Source organism: Rhincodon typus, chromosome 8, assembly GCF_021869965.1.
Source record: "Rhincodon typus isolate 14 chromosome 8, sRhiTyp1.1, whole genome shotgun sequence".
NCBI classification, from domain to species: domain Eukaryota; kingdom Metazoa; phylum Chordata; class Chondrichthyes; order Orectolobiformes; family Rhincodontidae; genus Rhincodon; species Rhincodon typus.
In genome coordinates this window covers 77,384,268-77,403,139 of record NC_063339.1, presented here as the reverse complement: position 1 = coordinate 77,403,139, position 18,872 = coordinate 77,384,268, and the positions used below count along the sequence as shown (strand labels likewise).

The 18,872-nt window shown below is 42.4% G+C and overlaps 1 protein-coding gene across 6 annotated transcripts in view; it reads left to right on the top strand.

The window, feature by feature from the left end:
* The window catches only part of LOC109925408 (neutral alpha-glucosidase C-like), a 95,688-nt gene that overhangs the window by 22,915 nt on the left and 53,901 nt on the right, over positions 1 to 18,872 (top strand). For all 6 annotated transcript variants that reach the window (XR_007262666.1, XR_007262665.1, XM_048600158.1 and 3 more), the window contains 2 exons: positions 10,752 to 10,809; positions 16,211 to 16,277. Coding sequence is in view for 4 of the 6 variants with exons in the window: in XM_048600158.1 (XP_048456115.1) it covers positions 10,752 to 10,809; positions 16,211 to 16,277 (125 nt within the window). In the remaining 2 variants the exon portion in view is untranslated. The remainder of the gene's footprint in view (positions 1 to 10,751; positions 10,810 to 16,210; positions 16,278 to 18,872) is intronic.

Here is an 18,872-nt window from a genome sequence, read left to right as displayed (position 1 = left end):
TCCACTCACTTTAAAGCTATGCCCCCTCGTAATAGCTACCTCCACCCTAGGAAAAAGTCTCTGGCTGTCCACTCTATCTATACCTCAGATCATTTTGTACACCTCTATCAAGTCACCTCTCATCCTTCATCGTTCTAAAGAGAAAAACCCGAGCTCTCTCAACCTTTCCTCGTAAGACCTTCCCTCCATTCCAGGCAACATTCTGGTAAATCTCCTCTGCACCTTTTCCACTGCTTCCACATCTTTCCTGTAATGAGGCGACCAGAACTGGACACAATACTCCAGTTGTGGCTGAACCAGGCTATTGTATAGCTGGAGCATAACTTCACGGCTCTTGAACTCAATCCCTCTATTAATGAAAGCTAACACACCATACGCCTTCTTAACAACTCTATCCACCTGGATGGCAGCTTTCAGGGAACTGTGGACATGAACCCCAAGATCCCTCTGCTCCTCCACACTGCCAAGAATCTTCCTGTTAACCCTGTATTCTGCTTTCAAGTTTGTCCTTCCAAAATGAATCACCTCACACTTTTCAGGGTTAAACTCCATCTGCCACTTCTCAGCCCAGCTCTGCATCCTATCCATGTCCCTTTGTAACCTAGAACAGCCCTCTGCACTGTCCACAACGCGACCCACCTTCGTATCATCCGCGAACTTACTAATCCACCCTTCCACTCCTTCATCCAAATCATTTACAAAAATCAAAATAGAAGAGGACCCAGAACAGAACCTTGTGGTACACCACTCGTAACTGAGCACCATGTTGAATATTTTCCATCCATTACCACCCTTTGTCTTCTAAGGGTCAGCCAATTCTGAATCCAATCTGCCACATTTCCCCCTATCCCATGCCTCCTTACCTTCTGCGTGAGCCTACCTTAGGGAACCTTATGAAACACCTTACTTAAATCCATGTATACCACATCCATTGCTATACCTTCATCCACGTGTTTGGTCACCTCTTCAAAGAATTCAATAAGGTTTGTGAGGCATGATCTACCCCTCACAAATCCATGCTGACTATCACGAATCAAACTGTGCCTTTCCAAGTGATCTTAAATCCTATCTCTCAGAGCCCTTTCCAATAATTTTGCCCACCACTGACGTAAGACTAACTGGCCCGTAATTTCTGGGGTTATCCCTATTCCCTTTTTTGAACAAGGGAATGATGTTTGCCTCTCTCCAATCTTCCGGCACTATACCCGTGGACAGTGAAGATGAAAAGATCATCGCCAAAGGCCCTCGATCTCTTCCCTCGCTTCCCATAGAATCCTTGGATAAATCCCATCAGGCCTGGGGGACTTAACTATCTTCAACTTCCTCAAAATTCCTAGCACACCTTCCTTACGAACATCAACCTCCTCTAGCCTACCAGCCTGTTTCACACTGTCCTCCTCTACAACTAGGTCCCTCTTAGTTGTGAATACCAAAGAAAAGTATTCATTAAGGACCTCTCCTATCTCTTTAGGCTCCGTGCACAAATTCCCTTTACAATCCTTGATCGGCCCTACCCTTTCTCTGATCATTCTCTTATTCCTCACGCAAGTGTAAAAAGCCTTGGAGTTTTCCTTGATCCTATCTGCCAAGGTTTTCTCATTCCCCCTTATAGCTCTCCTAAGCCCTTTCTTCAGCTCCTTCCTGGATAACTTGTATCCCTCTAGAGCCTTTTCCGTTCCTTGTTTCCTAAACCTTACATAAGCATCCTTCTTCCCCTTAACCAGTCGTTCGACCTCTCTTGAGAACCAAGGCTCCCTCACTCGACCGCATCTTCCCTGCCTGCTGGGAAAAACATATCAAGCACATGCAGTATGCATTCCTTAAACAACCTCCACATTTCAATAGTGCTCTTCCCTGACAGCATCTGTTCCCATTTTATGTTACCCAGTTCTTGCCTAACAGAATTACAATTACCATTATCCCAATTATAAACCTTACCCTGCTTACCTATCCTTTTCCATGACTATTGTAAAAGTAACAGAGTTATGATCGCTACCGCCAAAATGCTCTCCTACCAACAGGTCTAACACTTGGCCCGGTTCGTTGCCAAGCACCAAATCCAAAGTGGCTTCTCCTCGTGTTGGTCTATCTACATACTGTGTCAGGAATCCTTCCTGAATGCACTGGACAAAATCCGCTCCATCTAAACTATTACAACTAAAATGTTTCCAATCAATATTTGGAAAGTTGAAGTCACCTATGACTACAACCCTGTGACTTCTGCACCTTTCCAGTATCTGCCTCCCAATCCACTCCTCCACTTCTCTGCAACTATTAGGGGGTCTGTAAAAAACTCCCAACAAAGTGACTGCTCCTTTCTTGTTCCTGACGTCAACCCAAACTGACTCTGTCGACATATCATTCTCGAACTGCCTTTCAGTAGCTGCTATACTAGCCGTGACTAGCAATGCCACTCCCCCGCCTCTTTTTCCACCCTCTCTGTTTCTTTTAAAGCATCTAAATCCCGGAACTTCCAACAATCATTCCTGCCCCTGAGTTACCCAAGTTTCTGTAATGGCCACAACATTGTAGTTCCAAGTACTGACCCATGCTCGAAGTTCATCCGCCTTATTTCTGATACTTCTAGCATTGAAGTATACACACCTCAAACCATCTCTGTGTCCACAATTATGCTCCATCGACCGCATTTCCTTATTAAGAACCTCACTCCCTGTTGTGTTTGTTGGAAGGCTGAATACCTCATCCTCTGAATTACAAATCCGGTTCCCCACCCCCTGCCAATCTAGTTTAAACCATCCCATATAGCTCGAGCAAACCTCCCTCCCAGGATATTTGTACCCTTCTGGTTCAGGTGCAACCCATCCTTATTGTACAGGCCCCACCTTCCCCAGAATGTGCTCCAATTATCCACATAATGGAAGCCCTCCCTCCTACACCAGCCCTGTAGCCACGTGTTTAGCTGTACTCTCTCCCTATCTCTTACTTCGTTATCACGTGGCACTGCTAGTAATCCAGAGATAACTACCCTGTTTGTCCTGGATTTCAGCTTTCAACCTAACTCCCTGTACTCGTTTTTCACATTCTCTGTCCTTTTTCTACCTATGTTATTGGTACTGACGTGTACCATGAGTGCTGGTTGCTCACCCTCCCGCTTAAGGTTCTTGAAGACATGATCCGAGACATCACGGACCCTGGCACCCGGGAGGCAACATACCATCCATTCATCTCGTTCGTGTCCACAGAACCGCCTGTCTCTGCCTCTTACTATTGAATCCCCCGCTACAATTGCTCTCCTATTCTTCCCCCTTCCCTTCTGTGCCACCAGGCCAGGCTCAGTGCCAGAGACCTGTCCGCTGTGGCCTTCCCCTGGTAGGTCATCCCCCCAACAGTATCTGAAACGGTATACTTATTATTAAGTGGAACGGCCACAGGGGATCCCTGCACTGTCTGCCTATTCCCTTTCCCCTTCTTGACAGTCACCCAACTACCTTCTTTCTGTACCTTGAGTGTGACCACCTCCTTATAACTCCTCTCTATCACCCCCTCAGCCTCCCGAATGGTCCGGAGTTCATCCAGCTCCAGTTCCCTAACGCAGTTTTTGAGGAGCTGGAGTTGGGTGCACTTTTCGCAGGTGAAGTCAGAGGGACACCAGCAGTGACCCTTACCTCCCACATCCTGCAAGAGGAGCATGGAACTGCCCTAGCTTCCATTCCCTCTACTCTAGATTTCCAGAAGAATCAAAAAAGGGCCTTACCTTACCGACCCTCCATACAGTCTTTTTTTTTTGGTTAGAGGAGGAGGATGGGTGGGAGACACTACATGTGTAGTGTTTCGGGTTTAGCCAATGTCCGAATAATCAGTTCCTTCCTGGCTTGCGTTCTCTCCACACACCTGCCGCTGAAAACAAGAAGGCCGCTGCTGCATGAGGTAAGTTTTTATACAGGGAACAAAAATCAACCTTACCTTCCCGTCGGCACTCTGGCTCTCGCTGCTGCCGCTGACAACAAGAAGGCCACTACTGCACAAGGTAAGTTTTTATACAGGGAAAAAAAAACAATTCATTCATATTGGGCCATAGAAGGAGTTTGGGGCTAGCTGAGTTGCATCTGAATTGTCAACATAGTGGGAGGGAGCTTCAATTACTTCAATTACCTTGAAATGGCATGACTGAAAGTTAAAATTAAAAGTAAAAGAGATTCATACAGTCTTGTTACAATTTGGGTCTTTTCTACCTTTTTTCCTCTAGTTAGGGTCTGGGATGCACTGCCTGAGAGTATGATGGAGACAGTTTCAATCAAAGCCTTCAAAAGAAAATTGGATAATTATCTGGACAGAAAAGATTTGTGGGTTAGCAGGGAAAGTTGAGTGAGTAGGACTAGGCGAGTTGCTTTAGTAGAGACCAGCACTGATTGTAATAAGTCAAATGGCTTCCTTCTGTGCTGGACCCTTCTATGATTTTATATATTTCAATTTATTTATTTTAGATTAATCTCAACAGTAAGTCTTAGCTCCCTTCAGTCATAGAGCCATTTAGCCATACAGCATGGAAACAGACCCTTTGGTCCAACCAATTCTTGCCGAACATAATCACAAACTAAACTAGTACCACCTGCCTGCTCCTGGCCCATATCCCTCCAAATCTTGGATAGTATTGAGGCGGGGACGAGCTGGGCTGGTTTTGGGACGCGGTAGTGGGGGGGGAGATTTTGAAGCTTGTGAAATCCACATTGATACCATTGGGCTGCAGGGTTCCCAAGTGGAATATGAGTTGCTGTTCCTGCAACCTTCGGGTGGCATCGTTGTGGCACTGCAGGAGGCCAAGGATGGACATGTCGTCTGAGGAATGGGAGGGGGAGTTGAAATGGTTCGCGACAGGGAGGTGCAGTTGTTTATTGTGAACCGAGTGTAGGTGTTCTGCAAAGCGGTCCCCGAGCCTCTGTTCGGTTTCCCCGATGTAGAGGAGGCCACAACGGGTATAGCGGATGCAGTATACCACATTGGCAGATGTGCAGGTGAACATCTGCTTGATATGGGGTCTGAGATGGGGGTGAGGGAGGAGGTATGGGGGCAGGTGTAGCACTTCCTGCGGTTGCAGGGAAAAGTGCCGGGTGTGGTGGGGCTGGAGGGGAGTGTGGAGCGGACAAGGGAGTCACGGAGAGAGTGGTCCCTCCGGAAAGCAGATAAGGGTGGGGAGGGAAAGATGTCTTTGGTGGTGGGGTCGGATTGCAGATGGCGGAAGTGTCGGAGGATGATGCGTTGGATCCGGAGGTTGGTGCGGTGGTACGTGAGGACGAGGGGGATTCTTTTTTGGTTCTTATTGCGGGGACGGGGTGTGAGGGATGAGTTGCGGGAAATGTGGGAGACACAGTTGAGGGCGTTCTCGACCACTGAGGGGGAGAAGTTGCAGTCCTTGAAAAACGAGGACATCTGAGATGTACGGGAGTGGAATGCCTCATCCTGGGAGCAGATGCGGCGGAGGCGAAGGAATTGGGAATAGGGGATGGCATTTTTGCAGGAAGGTGGGTGGGAGGAGGTGTATTCTAGATAGCTGTGGGAGTCGGTGGGCTTGAAATGGATATCGGTTTCTAGGTGGTTGCCCGAGATGGAGACAGAGAGGTCCAGGAAGGAGAGAGAGGTATTAGAGATTGTCCAGGTGAACTTAAGGTTGGAGTGGAAGGTGTTGTTGAAGTGGATGAACTGTTCGGGCTCCTCTGATGAAATTCTGATGAAGGGTCTAGGCCCGAAACGTCAGCCTTCCTGCTCCTATGATGCTGCTTGGCCTGCTGTGTTCATCCAGCTCTACACCTTGTTATCTCACAATAACATTATCAGGTTGTTATCAGATTATTGTTGGGGGGTTTTGCTGTGTACAAATAGGTATTTTCTACAAGACTGTGACAATGATCAAAAGTACTTAATTAACTCGAAAGTACTTTCAAATGCAAAAACAAAATTTGCTGGAGAATTTCAGCATCCTCAGGGTGCTGTCAAATGGTCACGGGACCCAAAATGTTAACTCTGCTTTATCTCCACGGATGCTGCCAGACCCAGAGGATCTCCAGCAATTTCTGTTTTAGTTTCACATTTATGGCATCCACAGCTCTTTGTTTTATCTATGTTCTTTCAGACTTCAGTGATGAGAAAGGCTCTACCGTACAACCATAAGAAATAAGAGCAGGAGAAGGCCATTTGGCCCCTTGTGTCTGCTCTGCCATTCAATAGAATCATGGCTGATCTGACATTCCTCACATCCACTTTCCAACTTGTTCCCTGTAACCCTTGATTCCCTTCATGATCAAGAATCTATTTATCTCAGCCTTGAACAAGAATTCTGTGTCCACAGCTGTCCGTGACAAGGAGTTCCAAAGACTCTCAACCCTCTGAGAGAAGAAATTCTTCCTCATCTCAGTCTTAAAATGATGCCCCTTTATTCTAAGACTATACCCTCTGGTCGCACATTCTCCCATCAGAGAAGATATCTTCTCAACATTTACCCTGTCAACCCTGTTAAGAATCCTGTATGTTTCAATGAGATAACCTCTCATTCTTCTATTCTCCAGTGAGTAGAGACCCAACCTGTTTGGCCTTTGCTCATAAGACAATCCCTCCATACCAGGGATCATCCTAGTGAATGTTCTCTGAACTGCCTCCAATGAAATTCTATCTTTTCTTAAATAAGGGGACCAAAGCTGTACACAGTTCTTCAGATGTAGTTTTACCAGCATGTTGTACAGTTACATAAAGATTTTCCAACTCTCATACTCCAAGCCCCTTGAAATAAGGTCCAACGTTCCATTAACATTCCTGATTACCTGCTGCACCTGTGTGCTAGCTTTCTGTGTTTCATGCACACGTACCCCCAGGTCCCTGTGTGTTGTAGTGTTCTGCAATTTTTCTTCATTTAAATAATACTCCATTTGCCAACATTTTGCTAATTTATGTAACCTGTCAATGTCTTTCTATAAACTGTTAGCATCCTTTTCGCAGCCTGTCTTTCCACCTATTTTTGTGTTGTCTACAAAGTTGGCTACAATTCATTCACTTCCAGCCTCCAAGTCATTAATATTTATTGTGAACAGTTGTGGTCCCAGCACTGATCCCTGTGGAACCCCACTGACCACAGTCGCCAACCTGAAATAGAACCCCTTATCTGTATTCGTTGTATCCTGCCTATCAGCCAGTTTTTTTTTATCCACACCAATATACTACCTCCAACACCATGAGCTCTTGTCTTATGACTTTATATTATTAATTTCTGTACAACGGTCCAATGAATCAGCATTTTGTTTTATTTTTATTGGGAGAAAAATGTTGACAAAACACCCCATTAGTGTTTTTAAGTCAATATTATGAACTCTTTCTTATCTCAAACAAAACATGATCTTATAAAAAAAAATTTCCAAAAATTTTAATATTTCTTCAGTTCTACACCAATAATTTAATCTAGTTGAGGTCAACTGTCAGGGGTTTGAACCCACAGCCATTTAAGGAGAAGTGAAAATGCTGCCAGGTATGCTAAGTGGACCATGTGGGTAAAGCCACATGGTTACAATGGTTCTAATAGCCCCTGGGATAGAAGGGGATGGAGAGAAATCGAGCAGTGTTCCCTTTTGCTGATAAATATCGACATCTGATGGAAAGGTGATATTCTAGATTGAGTACAATGTTAAGCCCAGCTATGTCTTACCAACAACCCCATCATTTTGGCTTTCACTTTGTAGTCCTAAACATTATAAAGCAATCCCAAGTTCAGACGTTAATTATATAGTAATTGTACGTTTATATGTGTTCAGGTGAAGGTATAAACTGAAGATTCACTTGTGCTGAGATAGTAGGAACTGCAGATGCCAGGGAATCTGAGATAACAAGGTGTAGAGCTGGATTGTGCTGTCCTATATTTAGGTATAGATCAAGCACAAATCTGTTCAAAGATAAATGGAAATGAGTCTCAAATGACAAGTATTGTGCCTTTCCCATACAAACGACAGTCTTATGAATCTTTTCTCTCTAATAATGGAATGATCATCTTATTCTGATATTGACCACTTTGCGATGAATTTATTTTTCCAAGACATTCTAGCACAATTCTATTTTCCTTTAGATTGATTCACGGATTCAGATGTATCAGAATATACAAATTCCCTACTTCTCTGTTGTTGTCATTCGACTTGGCAAACTGCCAGAAGACTCAAGTACAAAATAACAATGAGATCGCAAGAACTGCAGATGCTGGAGTCAGAGACAACACAGTATGGAGCTGGAGGAACACAGCAGAAAATTTTCTGAAGAAGGGTCCTGACCCAAAACGTCAACTTTTCTGCTCCTCTGATGCTGCTTGGCCTGCTGTGTTCCTCCAGCTCCATACTGTGTTGTCTTGTACAAGATAACAATTACTTTATTTGAGCACACATAAGGAGACTCAATCCTATCAGTAATTCACTCTGCAGAGTTCAACAGTTTCTAGGTTTTGCGCACAGCATTTATTAAGTTCTTATTTGATCTGTTGACTAGATGTCACAGTGTAAGTTAACTCATTCTATGCAATGGTGTTGTCTATATTTTGCCAAAGACCTTTGTTATCTTTGCTGATCAAATGTTTCCATCCTTTATACTGTCTGTGTACATCTTCAACTAAACCTCATTTACTTTTACTGAATATTTAACCCTAAACAAATTGAAGTTGATTCAATCCCTTAACCTATAGTGTTGCCTTTCAGTGAACTAAATTTTGATTCATCCAAACCTTATCCAAGAACAATTCCTTCTGAGTGTGAGTTTAAGTTGAATAATCCGTCTGGCGTCTTTCTGTGCTTCTGTGCTTTTAACCTTTAAGGACTTTCTTTCGTCTTTGGTTCTGTTTTATGTAACTGGTGATTGTAGTATTGTTAGAATGCTAGGATGAAACAAAATGGTAGCACTGTTTCCCTCTGAGTCAAACACAACAAACTGCATTGATATGGCACATTTGAAACAGAGCCACAAGAGCACAGAAGTGGAGCAGTGCAGATATCTTTCACAGTTGTGTGCTTAATAAAGTTACGTCACAAGGAGAGGTGAGGTCTTAACAGAACTTGAAATGAAATGAAAATTTTAATATCAAGGAATTGTTTGCCTTGGAGTTAATGTGAGTCAGTGAGCATGAGGGTGAATGGCTCAATGAGATTCACTCGAGTTAGCGCGAAAAGGTTTGGATGTGCTTAAATTTAAGGAGGTTGGAAGATAGGAGACTGGCCAGGAATCCATTTGCATATGTCAGTGAGTGAGACATTAAATGAATGGTTTGTTTGCCTTTTTGGACAAATGTAAAATATCCCATGGCACTCTTTTGAAGGGGAGGAGAGAAGTTCCCCCAGTGTCCTGGATAACAATTATTCTGCAACTAAAATCGTTCAAACAGATTATCTGGTCATTCACTGTTGAACCTTGTTGGGTGCAATTAATTGCCTTAGTTGTTGATTAAAAAAAGCTTGATTGGCTGTAAAATGATTTGTGATAACTGAAGATTATGCTTTGTAAGATTGCTAGATCATAGAGGTCTGCAGTGCAGAAAACACCCTACAGGCCATCGAGTCTGCGCTGCTCAAAAACAGGCACCTACTATTCGGAAGGCACGGTGGCTCAGTGGTTAGCACTACTGCCTCACGGTGCCAGGGACTTGGGTTGGATTCTACTGCCGGGTGACTGTCTATGTGGAGTTTGCACATTCTCCCCATGTCTGCGTGGGTTTCCTCCAGGTGCTCCGGTTTCCTCCCACAATCCAAAAATGTGCAGGCTAGGTGGATTGGCCATGCTAAATTGCCCATAGTGTTCAGGGATGTGTAGATTAGGGGGACGGGTCTGGGTGGGATGCTCTGTGTGTTGGTGTGGACTTGTTGGGCCGAAGGGCCTGTTTCCACACTGTAGGGATTCTGTGATCTTCTATGATCTACTGTTCTAATCCCGTTTTCCTGCACTTGGCCTGTAGTCTTGCATGCCTTGGCATCACTAGTGCCCACCTAAATAGTTATGAAATGTTATGAGGATTTCTGCCTCTACCATCCTTACAGACAGTGAGTTGCAGATTCCTTTTGAGTAAACGCAAGGATATATTTAAAAGAAGAAACAAATTGCCAAAGCAATTAAATTATCAGAGCTCTGCTTACTTTTAAGAATACAATGCATTAAAAATATCATACAATTTATACTCCAGCAAGTCTACTGTAAATCATTGCGACAGGTTACAGATGGCATGTGCTTAGTGGTTAGCACTGTTGCTTCACAGCGCCAGGCACTTGGATTCAGTTCCACCCTTGAGCAATGGAGATTGCACATGCTCCCCCTGTGTCTACGTGCGTTTCCTCCCGCAGCTTAAAGGTGTGCAGGTTAGGTGGATTAGCTATGGGATATGCAGGGTAACAGGGATAGGGGTAGGGTTCTGGTCCTGGGTAGGATGCTGTTTGGAGGGTTGGTGTGTACTCGATGGGCCAAGTGGCCTGTTTCCACACTGTAGGAATTCAATTATGCTGAGTCTGCTCCTGGCATAGATATGTGCAATTGAATGCTAATGTTCTTTGCTTCCAGCACTGACATCCCTCTTTTTAGTGAAAAACAAACATGTTGCAAACTAAAAGATTAATTTAATGTGAAAAATACTGTAAAAATTGAATGAAGTTGTTGATATTAATTTGAAGGATTAGCAGGTATACTAAAATAGAATACAAATTCAAGTACATTAACTATTTTGCTTCGAAAACAATTGTTATATTTGGCAATGAAGCTCAGAATTGTAATTTGCTGTTTTGTGCGTATAGAAACACAAGAGAAAGCAGACAGGAGAGCAAAAGGAAATGTGACGTGGAGACGGAGAAGGTAAATGGACAATTAGCTGGTGTTTGGAAAACTGTCCAAATATTAGAAAGCAGGAATGATGGTAAAAGTTTGTTCCTCATAGACATATGTACCGTAAAAATCTCCCTTGGATCATCTGCTGCTTTTGTCTATCCCAGTGTGGTGATCAAGGAAAGTTGGGAGCAAACTCATTCAGGAAGTGCATACCAGACCATCAGCGGGAGGGAGCAAGAGACTGTCTCAGATTTTGAGAGTTTTTGCAGTAAAGCCATTAGATTTCTAAGTTTAGAGTAAATGGCTTATAGAGAACTTTTGACTGAACGATCAAGGATTCGAGGAATCTAAAATTCTTAAATGTCAACAATACAAAAGGCGATTAACATTTTCAATGAATTTTCATTATTAGTAAGCAAATTCTGCCCCTCTTCTACCACTTGGCAATTGTTGATGTAAAAAGATTGCAACCTTGAAATGGGCTTCTCGAGCTTTAGGACTTGGGTGAACTGACACTGGTTCTTTATTTGCTGATAGGGTGTCTGCTCCAGCAAACTGGCACGAAAAGTTGACATCTATTTCAAAATAATGAACGTATTGAGTTATGATCCTAGAATTAGAGAAAAAAGTGCCAAACATTTCAACAATAGTTAATTTATTTGTATAGCATCTTTAAGGTAATGAAACGCTTCAGATGCTTGATAGGACAAAGTATTAGACAGAGTCACAGAAGGAGATATATTTTTAAAAAATCAACAGTGGGAATTGGAGTTCTTTTGCCTTGTATATGCCCACAATGCCTTAAGAGATGGAATTCCAGGATTTTGACCCAGCTGCACTGAAGGAATGGTGATATGCAAGTTTTGGCGTTCCCATGTATCTGCAACCCTTGTCCATCTAGATGGTGGTAACCATGATTTTGGAAAGACGTATGCAAGGAGTCTTAGTGAATTTCTGCAGATTTTCATGTAGATGGTATACACTGCTGCTACTGAGTGTTGGTTGTGGAGGCAGTGAATATGGTGCCAATGAAAGGTACACTTTGCCCTGGATGGTATCAAACTGCTGTCATCCAGACAAGTGGGAAGTATTTCATTACACTCCCAATTTGTGCCTTGTAGATGGTGGACAGATTTTGGGAGTCAGTAAGTCAGTTATTCCCTGCAGAACCCTAGCCTTGCATTTATATGGTTGGTCCAGTTTTGATCCTATTCAATGATAACCCCCAGAATCTTGATACTGTAGAATTCAGTGATGGTGATGCCTCTGTACGTCAAAAGGCAATGGTTAGATTATTTCTTATTAGGGATGGTCAATGTCTGGCACATGTGTGATGTGAATATTACTTGTCACTTGTCAGCCCGAGCCTGGATATTGCCCAGTCTTCCTGCGTTTGGACATGGCCATAGTGTCTGAGGAGTTGTGAATGGTGCTAAATATTTAGTCAACGGTGAACATGCCCTCTCCTGACCTTATGATGAAAGGAAGTTCATTGATGAAGCAGCACAAGATATTTGGGCCTTGGACACTGCCCTGAGGAACTCCTGCAGAGATGTCTTGGAGCTGGGTTGACTGACCTCCAACAACCACACTGTCTTCCTTTGTGCCATGTAGGACTCTAACTAGCACAGAGTTTTTCCGTGATTTCCATTTATTCCAGTTTTGCTAGGGCTCCTTGATGCCACACTCTGTCAAATGTGGCCTTATGTCAAAGACGTTAGCTCTCACCTCACCTCTGGAATTCAGCTTTTTTGTTCATGTTTGAACTAAGAGTATAATGAGATCAGGAGCTGAGTAGCCCTGGTAGAACCTAAACTGAACGTCAGTGAGCAAGTTATTGCTAAGCAGGTTTAATAACATTGTTGATGACTACTTCCATCCCTTTACTGATGATTGAGATACACTGCTGTGCGGTAATTAGCCGGGTTGGATTTGTCCTGCTTTTTGTGTGCAAGATGTACTTGGGCAATTTTCCACATTGTTGTCTCAATGCTAGTGTGGCAGCTGTACTGGAACAGCTTGTTAGGGAAGCAGCTGGTTCTGGAGCACACATCTTCAGCACCATTGTTGGAATGTTCACAGGGCCCTAGCCTTTGCAGTATCCAGTGCCTTCAGCCACTTATTGATATCATGTGCAGTGAATTGAATTGATTGAAGACTTTCATCTGTGATGTTGAAGATCTCTTGATGAGGATAAGATACATCATTCATTAGGCACTTCTGGCTGAAGATTGTTGCAAATGTTTCAGCCTTATCTTTTGCACTAATATTTAGAGTTCCCCATATTTGGGGATGGAATTACCTGTGGAGCCTCCTCCTCCAGGGGTTATTTAATTGTCCACCACAATTCACAACTGGATGTAACAGGACTGTGGATCTTAGATCTGATATATAGTTGTTGAATCACATACTTCTGTCTGTGACTTACTGATTATGACTTTGGCATGCAAGTAGTCCTGTTTTATAGCTTCACCAGACTGACAACTATTGCCTTTTGTTGCTGCTGGGATGCCTTCCTACACTCTTCATTGAACTATGTTCAATGGTTTTCTTTACTCAGAGAGTGGTTGGGGTGTGGAATGCATTGCCGGAGAGGGTAGTGGAGTTGGCCTCATTAGGGGCATTTAAGTGGCTATTAGATAAGCATATGGATGATAGTATAAGGTAGCAGTGGAGGTTAGATAGATCTTAGGTTTAGGGTAAAAGTTCAGCGCAACATCGTGGGCCGAAGGGCCTGTACTGTTCTATGTTCTAGATTGATCCCTTGGCTTGATGATAATGTTCAAGTTGGGGACATGCAAGGCCGTGAGGTTGTGGATTGTCTTGTTTCTGCTGCTGCTCATGGCCCATACATGCTTTGTTCAGGCAAAGAGGGTATTCCATCACATTCCTAACTTATGCTTTTTAGATGGTGTATAGGCTTTGAAGAGTCAGGACTGGAGTTACTCACAGTAAAATTCCTAGCCTCTGACCTATGCTTGTAGCAATGGTTTTTTTTTTTTGGTTGGTCCAGTTCAGTTTCTGGTCAATGGTAATGCCTAAGACAGGGATTCCCAAATGTTAGATTGTGAATCCTCTGGTGTAATGAGTGAAATTTTCGGCTCATGAACTCAAGGTAGCAATGGCTGTTCTGGAGTGGTAACCAAATACTGAGAGCTGCATGGCTCCTCTAAATTGTTGGTGTTTTTATAAGTGGCCTAACTTACTGAACGTGGAGTTCTGAACACTGTGTGGAAACACTGTGGAAATCAAATAAAATAGAAAATGCTACAGAAAACCAGGTCCAGCAGCATCTATGAGAAAAAATAGAGTTATGTTTTGAGTCCAGTTTCGCTCTTCTTCGGAACTATTCTTTTGTTCAAGGTATCTATGAAAGTTAGTAGGTTTATAGTAGATATCAGACTCAAAACATTGACTCTGTTTCTGTCTCCACAGAATTTGTCAGACCTGCTTATTTTCTCCAGCATTTTCTCTTTTATTTCAGATTTCCAACATATATGGTATTTACCTATAAAGATCAAAGTAGGAGCTATTTTAAATTGAAAACTCTATGAATTAAACAACTGCTCCCACCTATTGACTTTCACAGGTCTTTTCCTTTTTAGTCAATGATGCACTAGAATGCGTGACTTTGAAACATAATGCCTGAGAATCTCATTGAGGCATGAACTCTGAACACATGACTATAATTTCCTGTTTATTACAGAGCAGGTCTTCTCAAACTGCAGTATGGTTGTGAGCTCTGACCAAGTGCTAACAGTTGCATGGCTCCTTTAATTCCTTGAAGACTTCTTAATAGGGAATATTGCCTAACTTGCTGATCTATGAAGCCTCGTTCCTGAGCTGAAAAATCTAGTGAAAAGGCAGGTACTTCTAACTTTAAAACCCTCCAGCTCACCTGCTTGAAGAATCCTTTCCTCACCTTCCATTGCCAACAAACATCTGTAGCTCCTTCTGGCCTTGATTTCAGCCCTGGGGTCACGGTAATATTTCTCCCTTTTTTTTTTTTTTTTTTGAAGCATCAAAATGGGGCTACAATGGAAATTTCTGTGAGAAGGACTGTCTCAGAGGATTTCACCCCAGTGTGGCTTTCCTAGAATTGGTGTGAAAGTTAGAAAATTCAATTCAAGTTACTTGGAAAAATAGATCTGTGATGTCACAAATGGAATGTTTTTTTTTTGAAAGTGTTCAATTTTTTATTTTCTAACTTTCTTTTCCCGCCCACCAGCTGGTGCTGGTGAACCAAACGATATATCTTTCATAGGTTCTGAAGAAGTCACTCGCAGCATTAACTCTCTTTCCCTATCCATAGATACTACCAGACCTGCTGGGTTTCTCCAGCACATTTTGTTTTTGTTTCGTAGTTTGTATATATAACATGTTGTCATGGAGGTCATTAATTACTGGTAAAAATCAGGAATATTGGCTGATTCTTCTCCCCTTCCCCAACTCATAATGCTGAAGCAAGATCGTAGAATCCTCACAGTGTGGAGATAGGCCATTCGGCCCAACAAATCCACACCAACCTTCTGAAGAGCATCCCGCCCAGACCCACCCTCCCCACCTGATCACCTGTAAACCTGCATTTCCCATGACTAATGCACCTAACTTGCACATCTTTGGACTGTGGGTGGAAACCGGAGACCTGGCAGAAACCCATGCAGACACGGGAGAAATGAAAACTCCCCTCAGACAGCTGCCCGAGGGTGGAAATGAACCTGGGTCCCTGGCGCTGTGAGGCAGTAAAGTTAACCACTGAGCCACTGATATTGTAATCCTCTTGTTATTGCCCACTGAAACTTAGCACAATGGCTTGCCTGTTCTGTATAGTTCACTACTGCAAAAGTAGTGCTTGGAACCAGTGGAGAAGCCCCAGCTAAAACCTCACATTGTGGGTAAGTCAGTTGTGTTTTCCACTTTATTTCACTGTCCAACAAGGACTTCTCTCTAGATGCCATGCACCATACAGTGCATTACTGAGCTGTACAAACCAAGCAGGCTGCTAGATCTCAGCAGCCTTTTCTAAAAAGACTGAATGACATTGGGTGAAGGCAGAGTTTGAATTTGTAGCGACTCCTCCACAGTTGACCATCTTGCTGACAGTCACTTTCAAAACTTAAGCATAAAGTTATGACCTTTTAGATAAGGTATTACAAGGAAGTCACCTTGCCCAATGAGAGGAAATATATTAAGGACAACAGAAATGTTTAGAAAGCAAAACTTCATTTGAAATAAAATGTGAAGTTTAAATGGTGATATTCCAATATGCAAAACTCTGACTCTAGGCTTGACTTCCCTCAGTAACCTTGATCACCATTCAGAGTTAATAGAACATTTGCCAGCAACTTTTAATCAGTGGTTTCAGCTAGATGAAGTACTAGACCAAGTAGATTGTCCTGTAACTTTTGATTGTGGTTTGAATATACAGGAAAGTGAAGAAGATCTAGGCTTGTGGAAGGAACAATTTCATGAATTCATAGACATCAAAGTCGATGGTAAGCAGTGGAATTTTGTATTATTTCTGTATTAAGTTGACTACCTTTTGCTTGATTGTATCTTCTAAAATGCTTCTTCTGGCTGTTACCGGAGTGTCACCACATCAAAAGTTAAACATTGCTAAAGGAAGACTAGAAGTTGAAGGCCTTTTTAGCAATATTTATGTTCTATAGTGTCAACTATTAATGTACACAAAAAGCCATACAGAAACAGTTTAATTTGTGACTGGGCTAAGTGCACAAGCTGCACAGGACAGGTTTCCTTTCGTAAATAATTTATTTCACACTGTTGTTCTTGAACGCTGTCCGAAATGAATGCTTTTGTCTTTACTTTTACCAGAAAAGTGCCAATAGCAACAAAGACAAAAGAGCATCCCAATTGACTAAGCTGCTTTCTTCTGTTTGTAGTCTTGACTTACATATTAGTGCTTATCTGAGCTTTGTCCACTCTTTAGGAAATTATGTTGCTAGATCAATGAAGTCAAGTCTGTTGTTTTACTGTATGTACGGGTCTCACAAGTGCACAGTTATTCTGCAGTTCTGGCTGGATGCTGAATCAAAATAGCCATCTAAGCTGAATGAGTCGGAAATGTGTATCATTGTACTGCTTCTACTACAATGTAAGCAGCCTTCCTTTCATGGTAACTGTAAGGTATCTGACATCATCTCTATATTTGGAAGAGCATACAGGAAAAAATTAGACGTGTAAGAAATGTCACACAATCAAGGTGACATTCAGTCTGCATTTTGTTTGGAGAATCGAGTTGGCAAAGTCTCAAAAATGGGTTGACAGAGTTTTTTGGCTATTTCTTCAATCCATATTTTCTACAGCCAACCAGAGAGCAGACTAGATATTTTCGATTCGGTCTTTCAGAGATGTTATGATGCACCTCTGGAGCAGATGGAACTTAAACCCGTACTGGTTCAGAGGTAGGAACACTACTACTGTGTTACGAGAGCCCCAGGAGCACACTAGTCTAGACTTGTAATGTGCAAAGGAGAAATTTATCTGTGATCTCAATATAAAGGAGGCATTTTCTCTTTAAACGTTCCTTCTAATTATATCTCTTCCAGTAGGGATGACAAGACAATCAACTTCTAAACCACTGGCTAGAAGTTTCTGACAACTGTTCTGTTAACTCTGAATTGTGATCAAATTCCATTAGTGTCAACATTGATTTTGAATTCAGAGATACTTAACTTAAAAATATTCTTCAGGATGTCTCAGGGAGATTTCTTCGTTTCACTTTATTTGGGTATTTGCTGAGAAATTTTTATTGCAGATTGGTTTGATTTTTGTGTTGACACTCACTGAGAGAAGATAGCCAAAGTAAATGACAGATAGGTAGGCCTGCTCTGTAAACAGAGAAAAAGCCATCTGGACTGCTGATAATGTGAAATTTCAGATTGGTCTTCGTACGAGGCAACAGCCATTGTAATATTTGGTCTAGCTTACCTGTAATTGAAAAATCTACAGTGGCCCTCAAAGAGCCTTGCGGCAAAAAAAACCCCAGCAGATTGGAATTATTGAGAAAGAACCAGAACAGGGATTTAAATTTCCATAATCTGGACATGATTTCTTATCTCTGGGTAACTGGAACTGAAGGAGACTCTGCCATACCTATATGGTATCCCTACATAAGTAGAAGCAAATAAGATTGGCGTGTCTTATAGGGAAAAGACTTAAGTGAAGTAAGAAGTAAAACTAACTAAATATATAACATGTACAGTGATAACCTATGCTAAGACTACAGTCATTCTCAGGTTGTAAATGGGTCCCCTTCTGGTGTCCATTTGTAAATTGGAACACGATGAGGGACAGCATAAAAAAGTCTTTCATAAGTGCAGGAAGTGCTCTTATGTTAGGTCTTTAAAATTACACCCCGAAATTCAAAGATGTTATGGTCACTGTTTCTGAGGGGATCTTTTACTCAGATCACTTATGCCCCATTACACATCTCTAAATCCAATATAGCCTGATCCCTGGTTGGATCCACAACATATTATTCTAGGCAAGTGTCCCTCATACACTTTAGGAATTCTTCCTCATGACTAACTCTGCCAATCTAACAAGCACAATCTACATGAACATTAAAGTCACCCATGATTAATATACTGCCTTTTTTACATGCCATCATTATCTCCAGAATTATTCTGTGTCCTACACTATAGTTACTCTTAGGGGCTTATAAACTTTTTAAAATTCATTCATGGGATGAGGGCATCGCTGGCCAGGCCAGCATTTATTGCCCATCCCTTATTGCCTAGAGGGCGGTTTAAGAGTCAACCACGTTTCTGTGAAGTCACATGTAGGCCAGATCAGGTAGGGATGGCAGTTTCCTTCCCTAAAGGACATTAGTGAACCAGATGAGGTTTTCCAACAATCGACAATGACCATCGTTAGACTCTTAATTACTGATTTTTCTAAAAAAAATTGAATTCAAATGACACCATCTTTTTTTTTGGAGGGGGGGAGCGGGTTCGTACCCTGGTATCCAGGACATTACCTTTATCTCTGGATTAATATTCTAGTGATAATACCAGGAGGCCATCACCACCCCTGATATATACATACTCACTCTCACTCTCACTCTC